Genomic DNA, 26,741 nt, shown 5'->3' with positions numbered 1-26,741 from the left:
CTAAAGAAACACATCAAAATTGTGTTGGTTCTTAAGGGCTTTTGAAAATTGTGAAAATGGAAAAATTAGATAGCCACATCCTTAGGGTTCCTGATCATGTAAATGACCTGTAATGAGATAAAAGACCAACACTTGCCTGATTGTGAATTTCAATTTCAGAAGTATCTCTCCTACCTTCCCTCTCCTTTTCAGCCTTTTAGGGAGCACATTCAAAGGCAGATGTGTGACAAAAGCACGGGAGAGGTCATTTTAGTGAATTCACGAGGCCAGCTGGGCAACCACTCTTCCGCTCTCATTGTGCATCTCATCCTCACGATAAACACATGTCAGAATGAACTGGAGCCAAGTCGGGCCTGTGAGCAAGTATCAAAATGACTGAAATCCACAGATCAAAAACATTTATGGCTAATGTCAGAGCGAATGCTTTAAGTAAAATAGAGTTGTGACAAAAGTCATTTCAGTAACCATATAAAATAGGGGATGTTGAATGGAATAGATCCCCAAAAGAACTGTATGCTGATTGAATAATGAGTGACAATCGCCACAGGTTGTCCGGTAAGAACAATACAGATGTCAATGTCTAATGATGTTTATTGCCACACAAAGTGAAGACTTGATGGAACAGGATGATATTGAATGAATGCTGGAATTATCCGTGTAAAGGACTTCTAACACACATGAATCCGTGAACTGAACCGTGAACCGTGGTTTCTATGAAATAATATAAATGACAAATATACAAACATTAGCAATCAATACAATAGATGAATCATTATGCACAGCAAGAGTGAACATGAAATGGTGACAGTATCCTGAATGAGAAGTGTTCTGACAGTGAGTGCTCAATACAACAAATAATAAACAGGTGTTTATCTAAACTAATATTTACAACTTAATAGCTAAACATATATGTAATAACAGAACACTCACTGTCTTAAAGACGCACGGCAATGATGAAAGTCTCTGAACTTAGTCCCACAAAATCCTTGCTGCTCCTCTCTCCAGCTTCTTGACCCACAAATTGCTAGAGAGAAGGTCGGGTTGATATAGGGGGAGAGGGGCTGAGAGGCATGTTCAGGCATGCCTCAGGGGGAGACTTGAAACTGTCACAGATTTCGTGGGGTTGCCTAGAAACTGTCTTGGGGGTGGCCAAATAGACAGTGGCATTCCACTGTTTTATGACCCCCACAGAACCTAGGGATGATCTGATTGGTCTGACCTTGTTATCACCCCAGGTCCTGTGAGAGGGTGCCTCAGCTGATGCATCTGGGGGAGGGAGCCGTTTTTACAGCCGCCCCAACTTTGTGAAGCAAAGTTAGACAGTGGTATCTTGTGGGAGTGATGGGAGTCTGATGAGTCTGACAACAGGCCGTGTGTACGTCCGGTCCTTGACCTGGACCTGCGCTGTCCGTATTCTGCCATCAACTCCTGGAATGACGGCCGTGACTTTACCAACAGGGCCCGTGGCAGCTGCTGGTCAACAATCATGACGATGCTGTCAACTGTAAGGGCGTCCTTTTCCTGTTGCCACTTGGAACGGGTCTGCAGTGATGGCAGGTAGTTCCTGATGTACTTGGCCCAGAACTGGTCCGCCAGGGCCTGGCACTGCTTCCACCTGCGACGGTTGAGGAGCTCTGTTTCAGAGTAGATGACCTGGGGAGTTGATGGATCGCGCCGCCCCATCAGGAGCATGTTGGGTGTGATGGGATCTTGATCTGCGATGTCTGATGACGTGTAACCCAGTGGCTTGGAGTTGATGATGCCTTCCACTTCGATCAACACCTGTAAGATACTTTTCTATATTTAGGCTACTACCCTTAATCACGTGGATCCGTCCTGGAGAGGAGATGGTGTCATCTCTCGTGATTCTTGCTCTGCTCGACCTGAGTCTAGCGCGCAGCCCAATTTTACCAGTATAATTACGTAAGCCAAATAGAATGTATAACATCTCTACCAAAGGATTACACACACACATATGAACACGTAAACAGTCTCATGAGCTCATCGATGCCCTTGCCCTAGGGCCTGAATGGGCGCCTTTGAGGAATGCTACACAGCACATACACAGAGGGGCCTAAGCAGACATAGTGGAGCTGTCTCCAACGGGCATCATATGCCTTTAGTATACGTTGTGGTGACCTGTTAACCTTACTGGGATCTGGGCCTACATGGTCCCTCAGGAGGGCCTGAAAGTGATTGAGGTACCTACACTAGAGATCTGTACATGAGAAATAAACCAGAATCTAACACACCGTCATCAAAACTTCCTCCGCAACAGACTGGGCTCCCAGGGTGGTGTGTAGGGCAGATTTGATGGACCGGATTTCTCTCTCCCAGGACCCACCGAAATGTGGCGCATTCGGGGGATTGAATTTGAAACTGATCTGCTGACCAGCCAATTGGGCCTGTAACTCTGGTGAAAGAGCTTTGAAGGCATGCTGTAGCTCTGAGTTGCCACCTCTGAAGTTTGTGCCTTGATCTGACAGCAACTCATGTGGTTTGCCTCGTCGTGTGATGAAACGACGCAGGGCCATCAAGAATGCATCCGTATCCATGTTTGCTAACAGATCAAGATGCATTGCGTGGGTTGTCAGACACTTGAACACGATGCCCCACCGTTTCTCTGTTCGCCGTCCAATCTTGATGAGGTATGGACCGAAACAATCCATACCCGTGGAGTAGAAGGCGGGCTTGGAAAGCCGCAAACTGGATGGGGAAGGTCAGCCATTCTGGGGATGACTGGACTACTGCGCCATTTCTGGCACTCAGCACAGCCATGCTGGTACTTTCTGACTGCCTCTCTCCCCCTCAATATCCAGAACCGTCGCCGTAGCTCAGCAAACATCCTCTCCGGGCCGGGATGCATGAGCCGGCTGTCACCATCCTGGATAATGAGCTTGGTGATGGAATGATGAGGATCCAGCACTATGGGGTGCAAGGTGTCTGACTCCAGGGACTCACACTTGCCGAGCCGCCCCCCCACACGGATCAGTTGGACCCCTGAGTCGAACTCAGGAGCCAATGTGAGCAGTCTGCTGGTTGCGGCAACAGGTTTCCCACCTGAAAGAAGCAGATATTCCTCTGGGAAGCAGTCTGTCTGGACTTCCCGGATGAGAGCAAGCTCTGCTTGCCGGAAATCATCCGCTGTGGGGCCTGTGGCCGTAGCCGCCCCATGACGTGCTTTGACAGAGGCCTCCATCAGCTCTTGGTAGCTGCTGAAGCCCCCTGGATCTGGAAGTGATGAAGCAGGTGTCACCGAGACGTGGCCACAAAAGTGTGACTTACGCAGTTCCAGAGACTCCTCCGTGGCTGCCAAGTGTGGTTCTGCTGGCCATGTAGTCTCGTCCTGCAGCAGGAATGATGGGCCGTTGATCCAGTTGATTCACCAAGAAGTTGTAACAGGGTCAGGCCTCTGGTTATGTCATCAGCAGGGTTGTCAGCTGATCTGACATGTCGCCAGGGACTGCCTTCTGTCAGTTCTTGGATGTCAGCTACTCTGGTGCCGACAAAAATTTTGTAACGGCAGGACTGTGACTGCAGCCATTGCAGAACTGTGGTGAAGTCAGTCAAATGAATGATGCTGGTTATAGCCAGCGTGAGTTCCTTTTTCAGGACGGCAGCTAGCTGGGCACCAACATGTGCAGCGCATAATTCCAGCCTGGGAATGGACTGCTGCTGTACTGGGGCTATTCTTGATCTAGCTGCCAGGAAGGCTACTCGGATGTTGCCTGCCTGGTCCACTGTCCTGAGATAGGCCACAGAACCATAAGCCTTCTCTGATGAGTCAGAGAAAATGTGTATGGTCTGTGTGGATGATGAAACATCAGTCCCGGGATGATTGTAACACCTTGGGAGTGAGAGTGATGGAAGCTGATGGAGTTCACCCTCCCAAGCGTGCCACCGCTGGAGCAATTCTTCTGGAAGCTGGGGGTCATCCCAGTCTCTTTTCTTGCTCCAAAGACACTGAACTAGGATCTTGGCTCGTGTGGTGAATGGAATGAGCAGGCCGAGTGGGTCATACTGCCGGGCTAGGACCCGATAGATGCTCCGCATTGTGGGTTCAGTCTGCTTTGATTGACGGAACCGGTAGGTGAAGGTGTCTGATGCACAGTGCCACAGTAGTCCCAGTGTCCGTTCTTGTGGGTCAGCTCCATCGTGTGACAGCCAGAGCTCGCAGCTCTCTGATCTGGCTTCAGATGACAGGTGACTGATGATGGCTGGCACATTGGTGGCCCACTGGCGTAGCTCAAACCCGCCGGAGAGGAGAAGAGGCTGTAGCTTGTTGACTAGCTGCTTGGCTTCTGACTCTGATGCAAAGCTCTGCAGCAGATTGTCAACATAAAAACAGTGCTCAACTGAGTAGCGGGTGTCTTCATCCGGGCTGCTGTGATCCAGGGCATGTTTCTGGAGGGTGAAGGTGACACAACAGGAACTGCATGTTGTACCGAATGGCAGCACCTGCCATTCATACACATCCGGTGCTCTGCTTCGCTTCATGTCCAGAGTCCACAAAAAGCGCAGGAAATGTTTGTCTTGAGGCAGGAGACGAACCTGATGGAACATCCCCTTGATGTCAGAGCTCACTGCAGTGGAGTACTGCCTGAATCGGAGCAGAACTCCCAGCAGGGATGAACCCAGGGTGGGACCTGGCAGCAGTTGCTCATTCAAATTGCCACCCTGGTGGGTGAATGAACAATTGTAAACTATGCGGTCCTTGCCGTTGTGATGGACCATGTGATGTGGGATGTACCATGCTGCATCACTGTTGTGCACTGCAGCAGGGGGAAGTTTGTTGATGTAGCCAGCATCAAGTAGCTTCTTTATCTCCTTGCTGTAAGTCTCTGCGCGGGCAGGCTCCTGACTCAGCCTTTTCTCTGTCCCATGCAGATGGCCCAGTACGGAGTCTGTGCTGGCTTGAAGATGCGGGACTTTTTCCTTCCACAGGAGGGGGGTGGCATATCTGTTAATGCCATCCACATCCACTCTGATTGTCTTCTCCTCCAGTGTGCTGACGGCGGCTGTGTCCTACTTGGGGCGTGTGACTTGCTTCTCATTACGGTATGGCAGGACGTCCATCTGCCAGAGCTGAGCCACATGATGGAGCAGCTCAGTGGTGGGAGTCAGAACTCTGGTGAAGAGACACTGAGGGGTGGAGGATTGATGAATGAGGACTTTGGCAGAGTCCATCCGAGGCGGGTATTCAGTGCTGCAGGCAGGGGCGAATCTAGGTTCCGACTTTTGGGGGGGCTAAGCCCCTAGAGAAATCCTATTCTTTTTCCTGTAACCCAACAGAACTAGGGGGGTCTGGGTGCATGCTCCCCCAGAAGATTTTTTTTTAAAATATTCTTTTAAATAGTGTCCTCTAGTGGGTTTTCGGTGAGAAATTAACAAATTTAGATTTAAAATATGGCACAACAACATATTGAAGACATCTGCTGAGAGGTGCTTATTATACTGTAGCATAATCATTTAATGAAAAGAGACAGATTAGTTGCAGTTGTAGCTCAGACTTACGATGGGGCAGCTGTAATGGGCGGGCCTTGTTGGGTGTGTGTATTTACGATGAAACGTACCTTGTGATAAAGGCAGTCCTAATACTTTTCTCCGGCGCTTTCTCCTTCCAATCCTCAGTATAATTCATTATATTGAATTATATATTAACATGGAGCGGCATCAACGGTTAACGTTGTAGGCTGGAATTCACTAGTTATATCTGGCTGAGCTACTGAGTAGGCTAGCATACCCACAGGATCAATGAACCGGCATTATCAAAAGAGCCACGACATCTATAATAAATCTGCAATGATTTAACCATTTTGTTTAGTTTACCATTTTAAACTTAATGCGCTATATATACCTTTGTATCGAGCAGCTGATTATGGCAACTTTCACAGCTTTTTTCGAGCTTGAGTCGGACAGTCGCTCCCAGTCTGTTTATTTGACGTTGTCTTGTCACCGTCTGTCTGCACGCTCTGTCTCACTCACTCACTCACGCACGCACGACCAAACAGAGCTGTGCGCTTGCCACACAACAGTCTCAAACAGGCAGGAGTCCTGTGCAACTCGAGACTATTTTATTTCTAACTCTAAAAATGAAACTTTTACGTTCACAAAATCGGTTGATAGGTGTGAGTTTGACGATCTCGCTCCACTGGTGTGATTAGGTGAGGATAATCAGAGCCAATGAGGAGCAGTGGTTGGGCCTGAGTAAATGAATGAAGGGGTAGACCCCTGAGGTGGTGATATGTGCAGGGCTTTGACCGGGTGCGAGTGGGTAGAGAGGCCCAGCTCAGACGCAGTGAAAGCCTGCTCTATCTTGAATCGCTTGTGTGGGTGGCTGGCTGATGCAACAGAGAAGTTGACTGATCTCCCTGGCACAGACCTGGGGCCGTATTCACAAAGAATCTTAGGGCTAAAAGTAGCTCATAAGTGGCGAATTTAGGAGAAACTCCTAAAAATAATGGGCGTGTCAGTCTTAAATGTAGGACTCCTAATTTTTTTTACTAAGAGCAATTAACAAAATATTTTATCCCTAAAAGTAGCACCTAAGTCTAGGACAGCTTAAAACTCCTCATGAGGACTCCTAAATCACTAAGACCTATTCACAAAAAATCGTAAGATGGCTGCAGCCGACTTGGAATTGATAAAAGACATTGCTTAAACCGTGAAGGTATTAATATTGTCGTAGAATTAGCGCGGGATGCAATGACGCCTTTAAACAACGATGTGTCCCGAAGTGAAATGTTTGGAAACATAAAGATAGCCTATTAGGTTTCGCGGAAAACGGAAATGACGACACTGGGAATCATCAGTCAGCCGTTTAATTCATCAAACTATCAACGCACTGTAGACCCCACATCATCCAACAGTTTATCCAGTTGCTTTTGGACAATCGCCTATTACACAATATCAAAGTAAATTCCATGGCGATCGCAGGAATGTCCAGTGACGGGACACACATTAAAATAATTCGTCCACCGTGGCCTGGATGTACCGATGACTCGTGCATTTCAACGGAGAGCGGTCGCAGGTTTTTGAGAACTTACCAGCTGGATGACGCTGGGGTGACAGTGGCTATTGGTCCTGGGACCAGTAGGCTTTCGCCTAGGCTACGGTTCACGTTCGTTTCGCTTTGATCAATTAAGATTGGAGGGCTTGAAGGGCCGTATGTGCTGATATTTGAAGTGGTCAAGGGCTGGAAATATACAGTTATAACAGTTTGCTGGGTGCTTTAATTATTACTGCCTTGATTACATGCAATTGCCATATTATATATTGATCGCTTTCTAATTATCTTATCGTGCAAAGTGTCATTCCCGTTGGATGCACAAACTTGTCATCATGCGTGTGCATTCTGCTAACTGCACTGTCCATAACTATTTAATATGACTTAATTTGAAGCCTAGGTTATTCTCTTATTTTCAGTTGATATAGTGGGATTGTTAGAGGGACGTCACGAATGAGTTTTTAATGAGAGAGCCTGTCAACAACCAATCACCTTCCTCACCCCTTCTAAACTCGTGCATGAGAATCGACGTCATCCATAGAAACAGAGTTTTTATCTTAAGCTTAGGAGTTGGTATTATCCTTAGTATGAGTAGGTCTCAGAGCCGTTGTGAATCACTTTTAAGAAATTACTCCTACGTAAAAGGTTTTAGCGTGAGTTAGGAGCACTCCTAGTGGTAAGATAAAAGGCTTTGTGAATACGGCCCCTGATATCCTGCCGGATAGTCCTGAGTGCCAGATCCTCTCTCTGTCCCCGAAGGCCCAGCTTCTGAGCAGCGCTGTGAAGCAGGATTGTGCGCTCAGACCCGTCATCCAAGATGGCGTACGTTTCCATCTTGGTGTCGCCGTTGTACAGGCACACCTTCACCATCTTCAGCAGCACGCAGCTCCCTCTCCTGGTAGGATCAAGATAGTACGTTGCCGGCTGATGACTGGTGGGGGCTTGCTTCTCCGGTCTGGCGTTCACGTCGTGCAGCACGTCTAGGTGGGTCCCGTTGCATTTTGGGCATCTGGCCTTCAGATAACACTGCGCTGCCTGGTGATCCCTTCCACACCTCCAGCACCGTTTCCCATCCTTTATCCAGCTCACCTTCTGCTCCTTGTTCAGCTGCTTGAAGGCTGCACACTGATTGAAGAAGTGTTGGATATCGTCACAGAACGAGCAGTACTTCTTCGGCTGTTCTGTGTTACGCGTTGGGGCTTGTGTTGGATAGCTTGCCTTTGCAGGGGGGTCACGTCCGATCAGGACAGTGGTTGATCGTGTCGCCTGGCTTTGCTTCGCCCTGGCGCCACTCTGGCGATCTGGCCGGTCCTCCAGCGGTGCTCTGGAGTGAGTGAATGGCACCTCATCCTGCTGAACACGGACCTCCTTCTCCAGCCACTCAACGAAGTCCAGCAGTGTGGGGATTGGTGTCCGGATGTGGTCAACGTAGCGCTTGAACTGGGTGCACATGTCATGGGGAAGCTTGGACAGGAGCCGCGATACATGTGAACCACACTACAGTTCTGTTCGCCCTTCTCTCCCCAGCTGGTCCAACATACCCACAAGGGCCCGCACCTTTAGTGCGAACAAGCGGAACCCCCTGCTGTCCCCACTCTTGACTGGAGGTTCAGACAGTCCTTTACACAGATAATTCCAGCATTCATTCAATATCATCCTGTTCCATCAAGTCTTCACTTTGTGTGGCAATAAACATCATTGGACATTGACATCTGTATTGTTCTTGCCGGACAACCTGTGGCGATTGTCACTCATTATTCAATCAGCATACAGTTCTTTTGGGGATCTTTTCCATTCAACATCCCCTATTTTATATGGTCCTTCTTCCACCGGAGTTTACAATTACTACAGTCAAGATGTCATCGCCCAAAGGGAACACCCGTCCTCGCCGTGAGGGACACCAGCCTCGCTACTTGGACCAATACTTGGTGGACCTTCCCAAACGTCGCTTGCCACACACACCACCAGACCAAGCCGACGGTGGAGCAGGCAGTCAAGGCCATCTGGACACTCTAGCTCCACCTGCTGGACAAACACGGTCAAGCCCACTCCCAGAGGCATTCCTGTCAGCCCTCAAGGAGATGAGGGCGGATAACCAGCAGCTACGGATGGATGTACTGCAGATCGTCCAAGCCCTTTCACCGCATGCATCAGACGCGCAACCAGCTCCACCCACAAGCTTCGCTGCACCATCAAGAGGACGACCCCACGTCGCAGACAGTGGGGTATCCTATTCAAGGCTCCCTTACCCGGATTTCTCATCCACGGCGCTGACAACCAGGCAGCCTTTCATTCAGCAAGGGGATGACCTGCGAGGTGTGCCGTGGCCTGCATCTCACCATACTCCACTGGTGGACCAACCAGACACATTCCCACCACCTCCGCCAGTGTCATACCATGACATGGTCAGCGCGGTGACACAGAGATCACCGTGGCCGGTGCAACGCCCACAACATCCGCCACCACAGCTTGTGGCTGAGCTGACTAAGCATATGCATAGCATGCATATGCGTCCAGAGCTCAGCCCTGCTATGACCCCCACAGAACCTAGGGATGATCTGATTGGTCTGACCTTGTTATCACCCCAGGTCCTGTGAGAGGCCCAACAGCAAGGTGCCTCAGCTGATGCATCTGGGGGAGGGAGCCGTTTTTACATTCCAACTAAATGTATATCTTATAAGGTTATATGATAAAAGAAATGCAGCAATCTATTTGAAATGAATCGTCATAATTTAATGTGAAAAATTAAGTTAATTAAGGCCACTTCCATTCTAGCAACGCATGTTTATAACACTATGAAAACTGCAGTTCCCTTGTTTTAGTATGGGCCTATCTGATCTTGTTAGGTTCCGTAGGGAAAAAGAGACCCAATAGCAGACCAAGAATTGCGGGCAAAAAACTTGTATTTATTTGTCCACGAATGTTAATCAAAAAGGTTCAAAAAGTCCAAACATAAAATATGCAAAAGTCAAAGTCAAAGTCAAAAGGTAACACTCAAAAGATCCAAAATACAAAGCAGGCAGAGCAAAAGAGAAAAACACAAAAACAACAACTTCTCACACTGGCAGAAACTCAGAGAAAGCAGAAGAGTTAAACTCTAGAAACCAGGTCAGACAGACAGAGTCCTTCACACAGACCTTAGGTGACGATCAGACATGGAACACTGGGGAGACTGAACTTAAATACTAGAAGGGAGACATTCAATTGGTGGGAAACAAACAGGGGACAGGAGAAACTAATTAAGACAATGAGTGGACTGATTAACGGACAGGTGTGGTTATTGGTGACAGGGAATCCAGGAAGTGACAGAGGGCAGGTGGGGGCGGAGTCTTAGGACAAAACAGAAAACACATGGCATAACAAAAACACAAAGAGCACATGTAAAAACAAACGCAGGGAAACACATGGAGAACACACACAAGAAACACGAGACAAAACAGGCAAACACAAAATGGACCGAGCAGGATCCTGACAGTACCCCCTCCCTAAGGGCCGGATTCCAGACGGCCTTTGCAAAACCTGAAAGAGTCCGCGTAGGGTGGGTGGAGGGGGTCAAGGGCAAGGCAGGTGGGCAGAAAGCTGGACACAGACCACGGGTCAGGAAGCTAGCCGGGTGGACGACCGAAGAGCCTGGTGGATGACTGGGTGGGTGGACAATCATGGGCAGAGTGTCTGGCGGCCGACCGGACGAGCGGCCAAACAGGGGCAGAGTGTCTGGTGGCCGGCCGGATGAGGGCCCGAACAGGGGCAGAGTATCTGGTGGCCACCCGGATGGGGACCCAAACAGGGGCAGAGTATCTGGTGGCCGGCCGGATGAGTGGTCAGACAGGGGCAGAGTTTTTGGCAGTTGGCCAGGTGGACGCCCCGAATGAGGCAGGCGACTGGGAGCCTTGTTGGGGGCGAGGAGGTCACAACACGCCTCCTCGACCAGGATAGGAACACCTGGGACAGGGGCGCCTGGGGTGCTCGGGACAGGAGCGCTCGGGACAGGGGCAGGAGAACCTGGGACAGGGACACAGGTGCCTGGGATAGGGACACCTGGGACAAGGACAAGAGAACCTGGGACAGGGGCACAGGAGACATGGGCACTCGAGACAGGGGCACAGGAGACATGGGCACTCGAGACAGGGGCAGTCAGGGCACTCGAGACAGGGGCAGTCAGGGCACTCGAGACAGGGGCAGTCAGGGCACTCGAGACAGGGGCACAGGAGACAGGGGCACAGGAGACATGGGCACTGGAGACAGGGGCAGTCGGGGCGCTGGAGACGGGGGCAGTCGGGGCGCTGGAGACGGGGGCAGTCGGGGCGCTGGAGACGGGGGCAGCCGGGGCGCTGGAGACGGGGGCAGCCGGGGCGCTGGAGACGGGGGCAGCCGGGGCGCTGGAGACGGGGGCAGCCGGGGCGCTGGAGACGGGGGCAGCCGGGGCGCTGGAGACGGGGGCAGCCGGGGCGCTGCGGACGGGGGCAGCCGGGACGCTGCGGACGGGGGCAGCCGGGGCGCTGCGGACGGGGGCAGCCGGGGCGCTGCGGACGGGGGCAGCCGGGGCGCTGCGGACGGGGGCAGCCGGGGCGCTGCGGACGGGGGCAGCCGGGGCGCTGCGGACGGGGGCAGCCGGGGCGCTGCGGACGGGGGCAGCCGGGGCACTGCGGACAGGGGCAGCCGGGGCACTGCGGACAGGGGCAGCCGGGGCACTGCGGACAGGGGCAGCCGGGGCACTGCGGACAGGGGCAGCCGGGGCACTGCGGACAGGGGCAGCCGGGGCACTGCGGACAGGGGCAGCCGGGGCACTGCGGACAGGGGCAGTCGGGGCACTGCGGACAGGGGCAGTCGGGGCACTGCGGACAGGGGCAGTCGGGGCACTGCGGACAGGGGCAGTCGGGGCACTGCGGACAGGGGCAGTCGGGGCACTGCGGACAGGGGCAGTCGGGGCACTGCGGACAGGGGCAGTCGGGGCACTGCGGACAGGGGCAGTCGGGGCACTGCGGACAGGGGCAGTCGGGGCACTGCGGACAGGGGCAGTCGGGGCACTGCGGACAGGGGCAGTCGGGGCACTGCGGACAGGGGCAGTCGGGGCACTGCGGACAGGGGCAGTCGGGGCACTGCGGACAGGGGCAGTCGAGGCACTGCGGACAGGGGCAGTCGAGGCACTGCGGACAGGGGCAGTCGAGGCACTGCGGACAGGGGCAGTCGAGGCACTGCGGACAGGGGCAGCAGCAGGAGGGGTTGCGGGAGAAGTGGCAGGAGTGGCTGCAGTGGATGCAGGAGGAGCAGCTGCAGGAGGCGCAGCAGCAGGGGTAGCAGCTGCGGGGGCAGCAGCAGCAGGAGCTGTAGGAGAGCGGAATGGCTCAGGGGCTGAAGCCCGACGAGGCGCAGGAGTCAGTCGGGCATCTGGGGCCCGAAGAGGTGCAGGGGTCAGCCGGGGAGCTGGAGCTCGAAGAGGTGCAGGGTTCAGCCGGGAAGCTGGAGCTCGAAGAGGTGCAGGGGTCAGCCGGGAAGCTGGAGCTCGAAGAGGTGCAGGGTTCAGCCGGGGAGCTGGAGCTCGAAGAGGTGCAGGGGTCAGCCGGGAAGCTGGAGCTCGAAGAGGTGCAGGGGTCAGCCGGGGAGCTGGAGCTCGAAGAGGTGCAGGGGTCAGCCGGGAAGCTGGAGCTCGAAGAGGTGCAGGGTTCAGCCGGGGAGCTGGAGCTTGAAGAGGTGCAGGAGTCAGCTGGGGAGCGGACGCTGGACGAGGAGCAGGGGTTAACTGGGGAGCTGGAGCAGGAGTCGTGTCCGCCATTTCCAGCTCATCGGTGTAGATGAAGTGCTGATCACGCATGAAATAACCCCCACCGATCCACCCACCGGGCTCACAGTGGAGTGTTGGAACGGGGATCCGGCAGGGTGCTGGCACTGGCACTGGTGTGAGAGGTGCAGGAGGTGCTGGAGATGGAGTCTTAGGTGCGGGAGCAACGGAGGCGACGGCGGTCATCTGAGCAGGGGTGGGAGCGGTGTCCATCTCTTCCTCCTCATCCGAGTCAACCTCAGAGTCATAGGCCTCCCAGTCATCAGCACCAGCTGGCTTCTCAAAAAAGCGGTCCCCCAATATAAAGCCCCCATCGATCCACTCGCTGACATCCTCCTCAATATCATAAGGGGGTGCTGGAAGCGGAGGGGACGAGAACAGAGGTGGCGTTCTGAATGGGGTTGGACGGATGGCCAACCGACTACCCGCAAACAGAGCGTCTCGGCAGGGTCCGGGTTCAGGAACTGGTTGTGGCGAGACCAGAGGTGGTGTTCTGAACGGGGTTGGCCGGATAGCCAACCGACTACCCTCAAACAGAGAGTCTCGGCTGGGTCCGGGTTCGGGCTCAATGACGCCACTCTCAGACCACTCACCCTCTGAGAACTCGTCATCAGTAACCCAGTCCTCTCCACTCGCTGACTCACCGTCCCAAAAGATCTCCCACGGGAGCAGATGTATGGCCTCATTAGCTTTAAAATCAAACGATGTGCAATACGGGTCAAACTGTGTTTGTCTGTTCTCCATCAGCTTCGGGTCCGCTGGGTCCATCTTGGTCTGATCGTCCTGTTAGGTTCCGTAGGGAAAAAGAGACCCAATAGCAGACCAAGAATTGCGGGCAAAAAAACTTGTATTTATTTGTCCACGAATGTTAATCAAAAAGGTTCAAAAAGTCCAAACATAAAATATGCAAAAGTCAAAGTCAAAAGGTAACACTCAAAAGATCCAAAATACAAAGCAGGCAGAGCAAAAGAGAAAAACACAAAAACAACAACTTATCTCACACTGGCAGAAACTCAGAGAAAGCAGAAGAGTTAAACTCTAGAAACCAGGTCAGACAGACAGAGTCCTTCACACAGACCTTAGGTGACGATCAGACATGGAACACTGGGGAGACTGAACTTAAATACTAGAAGGGAGACATTCAATTGGTGGGAAACAAACAGGGGACAGGAGAAACTAATTAAGACAATGAGTGGACTGATTAACGGACAGGTGTGGTTATTGGTGACAGGGAATCCAGGAAGTGACAGAGGGCAGGTGGGGGCGGAGTCTTAGGACAAAACAGAAAACACATGGCATAACAAAAACACAAAGAGCACATGTAAAAACAAACGCAGGGAAACACATGGAGAACACACACAAGAAACACGAGACAAAACAGGCAAACACAAAATGGACCGAGCAGGATCCTGACAGATCTAGGGTAGTTTACAGTAAAACATGATCTTTTCGATCTCAAACTCCTCCAGTGTGGGTCATGGGGTCATGAACGCTATGCAGCAGGTGGACTCCTTTGCAAGTAAAGAGGGAAGAGACATGTTTTGAGCCACCCTAAAGCAACACTGGTTCAGGCAGGAAAATGTTTAAATTGTTGTCAAACAAAACATTTGAAAATGTTGTCAAACCAAACATGTTTTTATTCAAACCAGATGGGTAAAATCATCAATCAAACTTAAGGTAATACTTTTGCAAAACCTTATGAAAATAAAAAATGCACCATTCAAACATGCAAACAAAGCTTTCAAACTGTCACACCAGAAGTATGGTCACATAAAGCTGCCATTTTGACCAGATCAGCAGAGGAGAGCATACACAGCTTGTCTTAGAAAATAGAGACTGTTATGGTGTGATAGGTTTGTTTTTCACAGTATGTAGTAGGTAATATCACCATCAGGTCATCATGTTTTTGGTCTATTTTGGCACCAAAATAGATTAATGCAAGTGCAACCAACATTCGTTTCTACATTTTCACAGCTGTGGTTGGCTAATATAGTATTATTAAGTGCTCCTCTATCCTCCAAAGCAGAACTAACAGACACTTAAGCTGCTTTAAGAAATGAGAACAAGCCCATTTCAGAATATTATTCATTGATATAGTATCAACTATATCTAGTAACTACATTTCCCATGCGTCTTTGTTGTATGCAGAGTTGGGAGAGAAGAAGAAGTGGGAAGACGTGGATGAGTGTAATGTAGCACTGGAGAAGTAAAGTGATTCAGTTTCAAACTCATCTGACTCAAGGAACTCATTGACAACACTGCGTTATAATTCGAATGATGGATATTGTTGTTGAATAATGTGCACCATGGCTTGTTGTCATATAGCGTGTTTAATTAGAAGGACATGGTCCAGACATAATGCCGGGTGTTCAATGGATAGGACAATCCAACAGGTCTTATCTCTTGAATGTCATCATTTATGTTTATTTATTAAAGACATTGAGGTCAAATGTTAAAGCCTTTCCAGTTACAGCAATGTTTGAAATATAGCTCTATACGAAGAAAACACGCTTCCATCACAACCATTACTTGGTGACCTCTGCAGTAGCAGGCTTCAAGTCATAACGTCGTCTTTATTCCGTGCTACTCAGAGTAGTGTCACCACAGAGTCAGATATGACAGTGAGCCACTCTTTAATTTGACTTCAGCTGAAGTTGTAAACAGAACCCCCGCCCTTGGGTCAGGTCCTGGCACGTTGTAAAGCTGACATAATGCTAAATGATTACCTCTCCACCTCGATACTGGTCAGTGTCTCGACACTGGCGTCTCCAGGGAGCAGCAGTGCAGAGGAGAATTACCCATTCAGCATTAACAATCCTCCCAATTCAGCTCTTTTCACCTCCTCTGGCTCTCAGCTAATGAGAGGTCTGAAACACCACCCTCTGGTCGTTAATCAAGGTGAGATCAAAGACCCCTCAGTAATCATCTTAAGTGTCAACAGTGTTGGGTGAGGATGCAGTAGGCCTATACCACAACTGCAGCAGCCTCCCCCCAGGGCTTAAATCAGGCACTGAGGAGCCAAAAGACCCACGTGCAAACATATTCATTGTCATTCATCTCTAGGATTTGCCTACCTTCCTGAAAAAAATGGTGAAAACGACTTTCTCACTTTTGCAACATCATTGTTTTATGTGATAACATTGTGAATGCCTGCCCAGCCCATCTTGATGAGTAGATATTTTTCTAGGGAGTCTATATATTACAAAGCCATAGCACTGGGACATCATGATTACTGAGCTGAGGCAAAATAAAGTAAAGTTATCTGTTCAGTTTGGGGTGAAATAGGACATGTTAAGGTAACAGTATGCAACAATTATGCTTCAGGATTAGGGTAAGGATAAGCAGTTTACCTTAAAATTAGAGCTTGAAAAAAATTGGGGCGCTACAATGACTTTTAATATGGAGAATCGCCTCCTTGCCATTGCCATACCAGGGTCCATAGGCTTATAACTGCTAAATGTAAGATTGCCTGACGCCGCCCGGCTTTCTACTGTCTGCCGAACTAGTAGGTAGCTTATTTGCCGTCTTGCTTTGTCTTGTGTTGCACTTGCTTGATGTTTGAATGTGTAAGGACAGTTGTTGAGTAACTAGTTTGTCATAATGTCAAAGTCAGCACATTTCAAGAGATTTCGTTAGTTTTAGCCGCTAGCATATCGTTAGCGAATAGCAATTGATCCGGAATACTTCTTTAAGGCCAGTTATTGATCCACACTACCCCTTCATCTTTTTCAGCCGTGACACGATGACAAGGTGTCCTCTTTTGCCTTCCCCATTTTGTCTTTTTAGTTTTCTGTCAGAAAACAGCACAGATGAATATTTCAGTCGTTCCTAAAAAGGGCTTAATTTAGAACAGACCTCATTTATCCAGCAAGAGCGTGTCATGTGACAAAAGCACAAAATAGACTTCTTGATACATTACAGCTGGCAGGATGTTTTCTCTCCTCTTTACATGTTTACTATTACAATAAACATACATATGCATGGTGAAAAAGGAAACTGTTTGCCCACTGGCCATGTTCATTAGATGTAATTTATGACTTTTTTTTTTTTTTTACATCTATTTTACCTGATGGTAGAAACAAAAACACAACAGGAGGTGTTAAGGCATCCCTTTTGAATTCGGAGCCAGGGCCCCATCTTGCTCCGGACGGAGTGGAGCTGAGCGCAGGTGATGAACAGGGACTCCAATCAGTAAGATCACTAAGCACTAACGCCAGATCAAAGCTGGTGGCGAGCACTCGAGAGCCCTTCATGCCTGCTATTGACCGAGGGAAATTAGATGGTGCCAGGGCTTCATCTGGTGACACCACGGCATGAAGATTCATATGCATTTGAAAGGAACACCGTCCACAAGCTCAGCAAATCATGAATGCTGAACATTAATGCTTTCTTTGCTTTCTACCAGCTAAAAACACCAGCAAAACAACAAACAGCAGCACAGGGACCTCTGTATACATCCTCAGGGACAATATTCATATGCATTTACCGCCAGTCTTTTTGGCAGAAAACCTGCTGTTCATTTTAGTCATTCAAAATGAAGTACAACTTTGTATATACACAAATTCAGAGGATATGTTAAAATATATAGATGATGAATATACATTCAATATTACACAAACAATGAAACAATCAATATATCAAAAAAATACATACATACATGCATATATACATACATACAGTACATATAAAGTTCATCATGACCACACCTGTGCTCCACACTCTCATCTGCCACTTCATCCTGTCTCTCATGTCATTCTCTCCCATCTCCTCCTAGTCTCATCTCTGGGCTCTTTTTACAGCCGACTGACCTATGGCTCAAAGCACAAGTCCATAACAACAAAACATAACTCACATTCACTTAGGTCTAGAGTGGATACTGGCTGCTCTCCACACTGGCCCATTCACTTAGGTCTACAGAGGATACTGGCTTTCCATACTAGCACATTTGTGTGTGCTTCGCAGGGATCATGCAGGAGTTGACTGCACAGGCAGGAGTGAAGCAGGATCCATGCATACACCCCCATTCCATTCCTAACCAAGGAAAACGGGAGGCGTGAGGGGAGGTGCTGGGTTGAGAGTGAGTGTGGAAGCAAACACCACCGTTTGAAAAGGTAGGATGGGAATGACTTACCTGACAGAGTTTGATGCTACAGGGGTGGCACATTTGGTCAAGCTCTTCCAAGCCTTTGTTTTACAAAGATATTTGTCCCAATGCACCAGTTACAAATCAGGAAAATGTTTTAGAGGTGCCAAAAGTGTGTGTGTGTGTGTGCGTGTGTATGTGTGTGTGTGTGTGTGTGTGTGTGTGTGTGTGTGTGTGTGTGAGTGTGTGTGTGTGTGTGTGTGTGTGTGTGCGTGAGTGTGTGTGTGTGTGTGTGTGTGTGTGTGTGTGTTGGTAAGTTGGTTGGTTTTTAATCACACACTTCACCCAAGGCTAAGCTGATTCATATGGTCCAAGCACATAGATGTACTGCAGGACCAGTGTGCTGATTTGAAAACAAAAGCCGAGACAGATTACAATGATTGTCACGTCTGTAATACATTCCCCATGCAGTGCTGAGGACACTAAGGTGTTCCCTTCATAGTGTGATGAAGGAACAGCCTGAAGCCCTTCTGTCCCATCTGAAGAGACCGGGAGTGACTTCCCTGCTGGCGGCGAGCACTTGAAAGCCCTTCCTGCCTGCAATTGACCGACGGAAATGAGATGAAGTCACCAGATGAAGCCCTGGCACCACCAAGACAAAAAGAGTCCCTGCTCTGTCAAGGTCTGTTGAGGACCCTCTGATCCAGTGATGTTCCCCTGGCTGGATTTACCCTCACTGCTGTCTATCATGTCCTTCAGCCATTTCCATCTCTCCGTTTGCGACGCCATTTTCATGCTCCTCCACACCAAGTCCTTTGCTCCGTCTTGATGACTTCCTCCCCGGCATGTCTGTGCTGTTCCCCAAGTTCCTCTGTGGGCAGAAGACGCGGAAGCACCGCTTGAAGTTTTCATCCAGGAAAGCGTACAGCAGTGGGTTGAGACTGCTGTTAGCGTAGCCTAGCGCGATGCAGAAATGCATGGCCACAATGCTGGCCTTGCTGCCACCCAGGTCCACGCCGCCTAGCGCTTGGACCAGGGCCAACACCTGCACCGGCGCCCAGCACAGCACGAAGGCCAGGACCACAGTCAGGACCATGCGAGTGATCCTGCGTAGGTAGCGGTCCTTCTCCCTGGAGCCGGAGAGAAGCCGCACACTGTGCAGACGCCGCACCATCAACCCGTAGCAAACGCTTATGATGGCCACTGGCACGATGAACGAGAAGAGGAACACACACGTGCCAAAAACGGACCCCCAGTGCTGGCGAGGTTTGGGGAGGACCAACATACACTCGATGCCTGAAAGATAGAGGTGGAACAACACTGTAATCACTTTTGTAATCTCTAATCACTGTAATCTCCTTTGATACAACACATACAGTACATCCAGTGGCGGCTGGTGACATTTTTTTGAGGGAGGGCGCAGGTGGGTTTAAATAGCACTCCACAATGAGAAGAAAACAGGTTTTGAGTAGAATATTTGTTACTGAGGTTAAAGGACTGTATATCTCTGCTTTCACTACATGACACTGCATGAGATGGTACATATGGGTGTGGTCTGCAATGGGAATAGAGACCAAATAGCACTGCACTGGATTACATCAACATGAATGATTGTTACACTATAACAATTACACATAACCAATATTATTAAGACACATATCATAGTGGACATTACACTAAGCAACATAAATCTCATTCGTATTATATTTACAGTATCAACAGTATGAACTCACCCTTATTACATAAGTCAATATAAGATAACCGCAAATCGCTGCTAATAGCAATGTAAAGCCCACTATAACTTCATGAAACACACTTACTTTTATCAGGTACGCACACAATGCCTCACATACGTATTGAAACAATGATGATTGGAAAACTAGGCACTCAGTATGTTTAACAACTAAACTATTACTGCCACTGAATTGGCTACCAATGTATGTATGGATATATAACTGTTAATCTTAACTGAGGGAGCTACACACGTTGCGCCATTACTAACGGAGTCTTTCGTACAATATTCAAAAAAACAAAGCTTTATTTCAAGAACACACAGTGCTCAACACTATCCAATAACAACTATCAACTGTAACTTTACTGTAACTTGAAAATGCATTACTCACTGAAGTTCATTCCCGGCGCAATTATATAAAAAACCCTGTCATTGGCTTGGGCGCATTGAGATGCGCCCAAAGAACGAACTGTCATCCGCCAATGAGAAGCTGTCCTTGCTCAAATGTTTCTGCCCATTTTTAGATGCGTCCGGCATCTCTATAAGAGGGTATGTCGGTCGATCGGTCTGTCGGTCTGTCGGTCGGTCGGTCGGTCGGTCTGTCGGTCGGTCGGTCGGTCGGTCTGAAACGCCTGTCTGAAACGCATTCTTTCAATTGTAATTCCCTCCTGTGTCCACAAGGTGGCAGAGTTGAGTTGACGCATCTTGTTGTCCGCTCGGACTTGTTCTTGCTCTCATAGACTTCAACTTGGCCGGCGTGGCTTCTCTCAGTGATAAAGAATGGCAATATATTATATTTGGTCACATTTAAGTGGTTGTTGGCAGGGGCTTACGGTCTCCCGCACACATTTAACGCGTTAAAACAGTACATTTCTTATTTTAATAATTTGATTTATAATGTTTTTTAACATGTCATTTTCTTTTTTTCATCTCAAAATTTTAGGATTGGCGTCGCCCCAGCGCCCTGTATTGACGCACCGCCACTGAGTACATCCATACTGTACATAATACAACAAAATGTTTTACTATTAATCAATTAATTAATTTTTTCTCACTTGCTTCGGTTCATCTCTCAAAACATCCTAAACAGTATGTGCATTTTTCAAAAACATTCATACAAACAGCACCACATATTGGATTACCGGGCAAAAGCCTGTAACTCTCTCAAAAGGCTTACTTTATGTCTTAAAAGTAAATCATTATGTCAATGTGAATATGCAAGTCCTTCTGTCATGATTTGTAACGAAGAAAGCGAAAATACTTAGTCATGTTCTCAATATAAAATTATATCCTGGAAGTGTAGTTCTTACTTCCACATTTGCTACCTACTATGTTTCTTTCACTCATAGTAATTTGTCTCCATACCAGATTATTGCAATGTATATTATTTTCTAGCAAATAAAATGATGCTCATGTCATAGGCAACCATTTCAATTCAAAAGGCCACCATGTGATGATAGAACGAAAGATAGATAGATAGATAGATAGATAGATAGATAGATAGATAGATAAATAGATAGATAAATAGATAGATAGATAGATAGATAGATAGATAGATAGATAAATAGATAGATAGATAGATGGATACTTTATTAATCCAGAGGGAAATTTAGGTCATAAAATAACAGGATACAGGAGATCACTGGTTACTGGTGGACAGCAGCAACAGCAGCGATCTATACAACCTGTGAAACAATAAATAATGGGACAATCCTGCACGCCACATACACTCTTTGAGAACCAAGACATGTTATCCAATCATGAAGGTCATAGATACTGTATGTCCCCTTTCACCTGAGTACATTGTTGTCTTATACAGTGACACACACTGTTACTGGATTTCCCCTCATGCTAGCCTAGTACATCCACTCTGGCTGGGTGGCCTATGAGGTTTTACACAAATGTTTTGCCTTTGAAAAATTGAATCAATCCTAATCAAACATTACAGAAATACCATGGCACTGAAATGTAAAGGTTGACACAAACTGATAACTGGTCCCCATCATCCGCTTGTATCCTCTCTGGTGAAGGTGAAAAATCTACAATTATCATGATTGAATAACATTGCTAATTTATGTGGCACACAAGGATGTCCCTTGCTTCTCTACAGGTTGTATTAAGTGCTACTGTCAAGTGATTTCTGCATCTTGTTATAATATTCTCCAACAACCACTCAGAGCCTCATCAAATTTATATTGTTCCCAGTGGATTGAATAGCCTTCAACTGGCAAGAAAATAACATTCAGTCAGTTAGAGACATCTGGTCTGGCTATAATCTGGTAAAATGATAAATTATTGAAAGTAAAAGAGATAATGTAACAAGCTAATTGAAAATTAGGAGTACACTTCCTGGATATAATTTTATATTCACAACATGACTAATTTATTTGACTGTCTTGGTTACAAACAATGACACAAGGACTTGTATTCTGGCCAATCACAGGCTTTTGCAGGTAATCCAAAGTGTGGTTATGTACGAATTGTTGTGAGAAATACACTTGATGTTTTGCTAATATTAAGGATGATTCGACAAATGTATCATGAGAGAAACCGTAAAGCAATGGCAATAGTAAGACAAAAACAAGAAGAGAAGGCGGAGAGGAAAGACTACCATTGGGCTCCTCCTCCAGCTGCGCCATCATCATCACTGGCACTCCAAAGGCAGAGGCGAGAGCCCACACCCCGACGTTCACCACTTTGGCCTTGGAGGTGGTGCGCACAGCTAGCGAACGCACAGGATGGCACACGGCGATGTACCGATCCACGCTCATCACGGTCAGCGTGAAGACGCTGGTGAACATGTTGTAGTAGTCAATGCCAACCACTATCTTGCAGAGACTCGCGCCGAAGGGCCAAGAGTCCAGCAGTACATCGGTGCCCTGGAAGGGAAGCGTTGCCAGCACCAAGAAGTCTGCCAAGGCCAGGTTGAAGATGTATATGTAGGTGGCAGTGTTCATTTTCGTGTACCTGTAGGGGGGAAGGGTACATTGCTTTATGGAGAATGACAATCTTTAATAAATTATTTAGCATCAGTCAAAAGGAGAAAATGGCATACAACTTCATGGATTGTATTAGCTAATACAACTCTTAGACTTCTTCTCTTTGATACCCTCTCTCTCTCACCCTCACCACACACACACACACACACACACACACACACACACACACGCACACAGACAACTCTGACCATCCAACTATTCTTACCACATCCACCTACACATAATTGTACAGCAATCATTTTAGTGCATCATTATTTCATGCAAGTACAAAGATGGAGCTCTCAAGTAATTATACCTTTAAACTCCCCAACATGGGGGGCCGTATGACTGCCTGTCAGGCAGCAAGCTAGAGGGGCTCACAAAGCCTTCATTTACATCAGGCTGTCCTGCACTTGGCAAAAGCCTAACGGGCGTCAGCAGATTTAGCAAATCATCAGGGTTGGAAATGCGTTGGGAAAGGGACCAAGACCAAAAAGGTCCCTGTCATATACTGCATATATATATGGAACCTCATATTGGGCTTTATATGACATACATGTCCTCTGTTTTCTCATATCCTCTACCAAACTAGAAACCTACCGAGCGTACATACACAAGTGTCCTTCCGTTAATATGGACGCCGCCACGCAAATACTGTGTAGTTGTGTGTGACTATGCCTCAAGTGGTAGTATGAGCTCTCTCTGAATGTAGTGTACATGCGTTAGCTTTGCCAGTGAAAGTCTCTTACCTGATTATTACGAACATCACCAGACTATTGCCGATGAGACCAACACAACAAACTACCAGGTACACCACAGCTATGGTGATCTTCACACCGGTAGGAAGAACTCCATCCGCATCGTCGAAGTCAGTTAAGTTGGTTTGAAGAAATGATTCGTTGTATAAACTTACGTCTTCTTCGATGAACTCCATTGTGTTATGTGAAACAGATACTGAGAAAGATACTGTACATCTGGCCACCGCCTTAACCTCAACAAAGAAATGACAACTAACTTGCAACTGGCAAGAAGACATTCACTGTCAAAGAAAACATAGTTCAGCCAGTATGAAAACGCGTAGCTATGGTAATGTCCATCCTATCATAACTGTTTTAAAAAAAAAATGTTTTAAACAAGAACATGCATGGTCGTTTCTTCAGGTTCAGTGTTTTATCATTGCTGATCGCATGTCCCAACAAGGCACGTGTGCTGCACCTTAAGAGCCTCTAATAGACTGCAGAATTTCATTACGGGCGCAGGGAGAGCAGTTCTAGTCATCTTCATTGTCCTAAACGAGCATCGGTGGTCCCTCTCTCTCTCTCTCTCACTCTCATTTCAGACAAACACGCCCATTCGCTCACGCAGTATGGTGGATTTTAAGAGACAAGGTTAAACTAGGTGGCAAACATACAGAACACAAATAGGGTGTGGTATATCTCATGGTTAATTTGTCATTTGAGTTTATATTCTATATGCCCCATAGCTATATGGCTATACTGGTCTCTTTACTGCCTGTTCCCTCAACTTGTTTACAGCACATGTGCTCTGAGCACAGCAGTATTGAAACCGATATCTGCGAGGAAAGGGTTTTACTAAGCAAACTGTAGTGAACAACAGTAGATGAAAAACAACATAGTCCAGAGTTTCTTGCTGAAGCCCAGTGACTGAGATGGACATGTATGCACCATGTATCCACTCTGGCTCATGCAATCCAGCTGTGGGACTATTTAGATGATTAAGACAGTGTGTGTGAGCAGGATGGGAGATATATTTGTTTGCCTGTGTTTGTAAGCAATTCAGCATATGTATGTGTGTGTGTGTGTGTGTGTGTGTGTGTGTGTGTGTGTGTGTGTGTGTGTGTGTGTGTTTGTGTGTGTCTGTGTGTGTTTGTGTGTGTGTGTGTGTACGTGCTGCATGAGTGTGGGAGAATGTATATACATGTATATGTGTTGATGACTATAAGTATGTGTGTATGTGCATACATTTGCTTGTACATGTGTGATTCCTGTGTTTGTGTGCATGTGTTGGTGTTTATAATTGTCTGTACGTGTATGTGTGTTTGCATCCATGTGTGTGCGTTTATGTTGTGTATGGATGTCTTTAAGTGTACAAGTGGTGTGTGTATTTACGTGTGTTTACTTGTGTGGGTGACAAAGCCCCTTTCTCAAGGGCACAAGGCTGATTAATGGAGTCACGTACTCCCAGACCTCCCTGCTGTCTGTGGCATCACAACACTAATATATATAGTATAAGTCATTTATATATATAATATACAGCAGTTCGACTGTTTCATCACATTCCACTTCTGAAGGGACGGGGGGACTGTAAAGTGTACCTTCTCCTCCAGACATAACCTTTACGCAGCTATTAAATGAAGAGATTGATATTTGAGTATCTGCAGTGCAGAGAAAAGGGGATGTGACCTGATCAAATGCTGCACTCTGTGCCACTGCACCCTGCACTCATATACGAACTGTGACTGACTCTTTGAATTCAACATAAACACACCTGTTTAAAGACACCTGCGAGGGACCTGACTGAGATCTGTCAACTATAGGGGTGTTGCTAGGATTTGAAAATATTCAGGGCCCATGGTGAACTGTCAGTCACCGCACTTCACATTTCAGCCGTCACCACTGTTACTGTGACAATGTGAAAATAGATCTCTAGTTCTTTATAGGAATATTGACTCTCTCATTCAAGACACCCAAGGTGCCCTTGTTTAACCCCTGTGTCTGTGGGTCTAAGAAACTGAGCCCTAAACTCAGTGGTGGGTTGCACAAGAGGGGAGACAGAGAGATGAAGACAGAGAGAGAGATTGCGGTATAGAGAAAGAAAGGTGGAGAGAGATAGAACGAGAGACACAGAAAGGGATGGAGAGATAGCACAGTGTTGTGCAGGGATATTTATTGCTGGCTTTTACGGTAAAGCCACAGGGTGTTTATAAGGCTGTGCACGCAGCTAGCAACGCAACAGCTCCGAAGAAAGATTAATGGGGCAGCTTGCATCCCTGCTGGAGAGCATAGTGGTTTGTGAGAGCATCCCTCTTAAGCCTTATCCAAGTTTCTGGTGGCGAAGCTCTGAAACACACTTGTCAGGTAGTCCACTGGGAGAGGTGCAGACAGCTATATCTGCGAAGAGGGAGCCGAGATGCGCTGCTTTGAAAGGAAGAAAAAGAGCATAAGAACTGAAGCAGTGAATAAAAATAGCATTGTGACAAATTTAGTTTTAGCGAGTAAACGAGATGGATGTGTTAGTTTGTGATGAAAGCAGTTGAAGTGATCACAAGTTTAAACAAAGAGACAGAGATATTTAGCTTATTGTGTGTGTGTGTATATGTGTGTGTGTGTGTGTGTGTGTGTGTGTGTGTGTGTGTGTGTGTGTGTGTGTGTGTGTGTGTGTGTGTGTGTGTGTGTGTGTGTGTGTGTGCGCGCTGGTTAGTTAAATTCCTTGCCTCCATAATAGGACACTATTAGATCTGAGTGCCTCAGCAACATTATTTCTGCCATGTATCATCAAGGAGTTGGAAAACAGACCCAAACTCCGAGGAGCTTTCCTGCTGACACGGCACACTTTGCAGCTGTAGCAATTAACAGTGTTATTAAGGCCATAAATGTACCATCGAATGGCACAGCTGGATCATTTGGCAACGTCACATCGGTCCTGGTCTTCATACAAATTCAAAATGGATAGTTGGCAGTGTTAGACTCTGTCACAGTGAAAACATCTTCTTCATGTTCTGCACTACTTCTGAGTCCTCTCTCAATTCCACCTATACCATTAGTGCCAAAGTCCTCTTCCATAAATCTGTTTACCTGAATATATTATTAAACATCAGTAATGAATTATGCTGACAGTTGTCTTTTCAACACGATTTATTTATTTATTGATTACATATTGATGACCTCCGGCCTTGCTTAATGTCACGTTTAGCAAGTCAAAGCTGTTGTGTAACCTGCTTAACTGCCAGACTCGGGAATGTCTGAACTAACACATCCATACTAGTTGTTATGCATTTATGACTGACATAAATGCCATCAGGTTGGATAGTGAATGTCAACTGACCTTACACAAATATTGTAATATTACTTTGCATGTACTCCCCTAATCAAATATCATACTATTACTGTATACAATTGGTATGACCAAAGATATGACCAAAG

General features: G+C 47.6%; 1 protein-coding gene across 1 annotated transcript; it reads right to left on the bottom strand.

The window, feature by feature from the left end:
• Positions 1-18,601: 18,601 nt before the first annotated feature.
• On the bottom strand, positions 18,602-23,512 carry LOC308377787 (delta-type opioid receptor; the record flags this gene model as incomplete). Its single annotated transcript, XM_080854524.1, has 3 exons — positions 18,602-19,164; positions 22,212-22,567; positions 23,328-23,512. 3 exons carry the CDS (start codon positions 23,510-23,512, stop codon positions 18,602-18,604), a joined length of 1,104 nt encoding a protein of 367 aa, XP_080710650.1.
• Positions 23,513-26,741: the final 3,229 nt, after the last annotated feature.

This window comes from Sprattus sprattus, assembly GCF_963457725.1.
Source record: "Sprattus sprattus genome assembly, chromosome: 16".
In the NCBI taxonomy this organism is placed as follows: Eukaryota; Metazoa; Chordata; class Actinopteri; order Clupeiformes; family Clupeidae; genus Sprattus; species Sprattus sprattus.
Note: the sequence above shows the minus strand (reverse complement) of the source record. Positions and strands in the feature narration are given on the sequence as shown.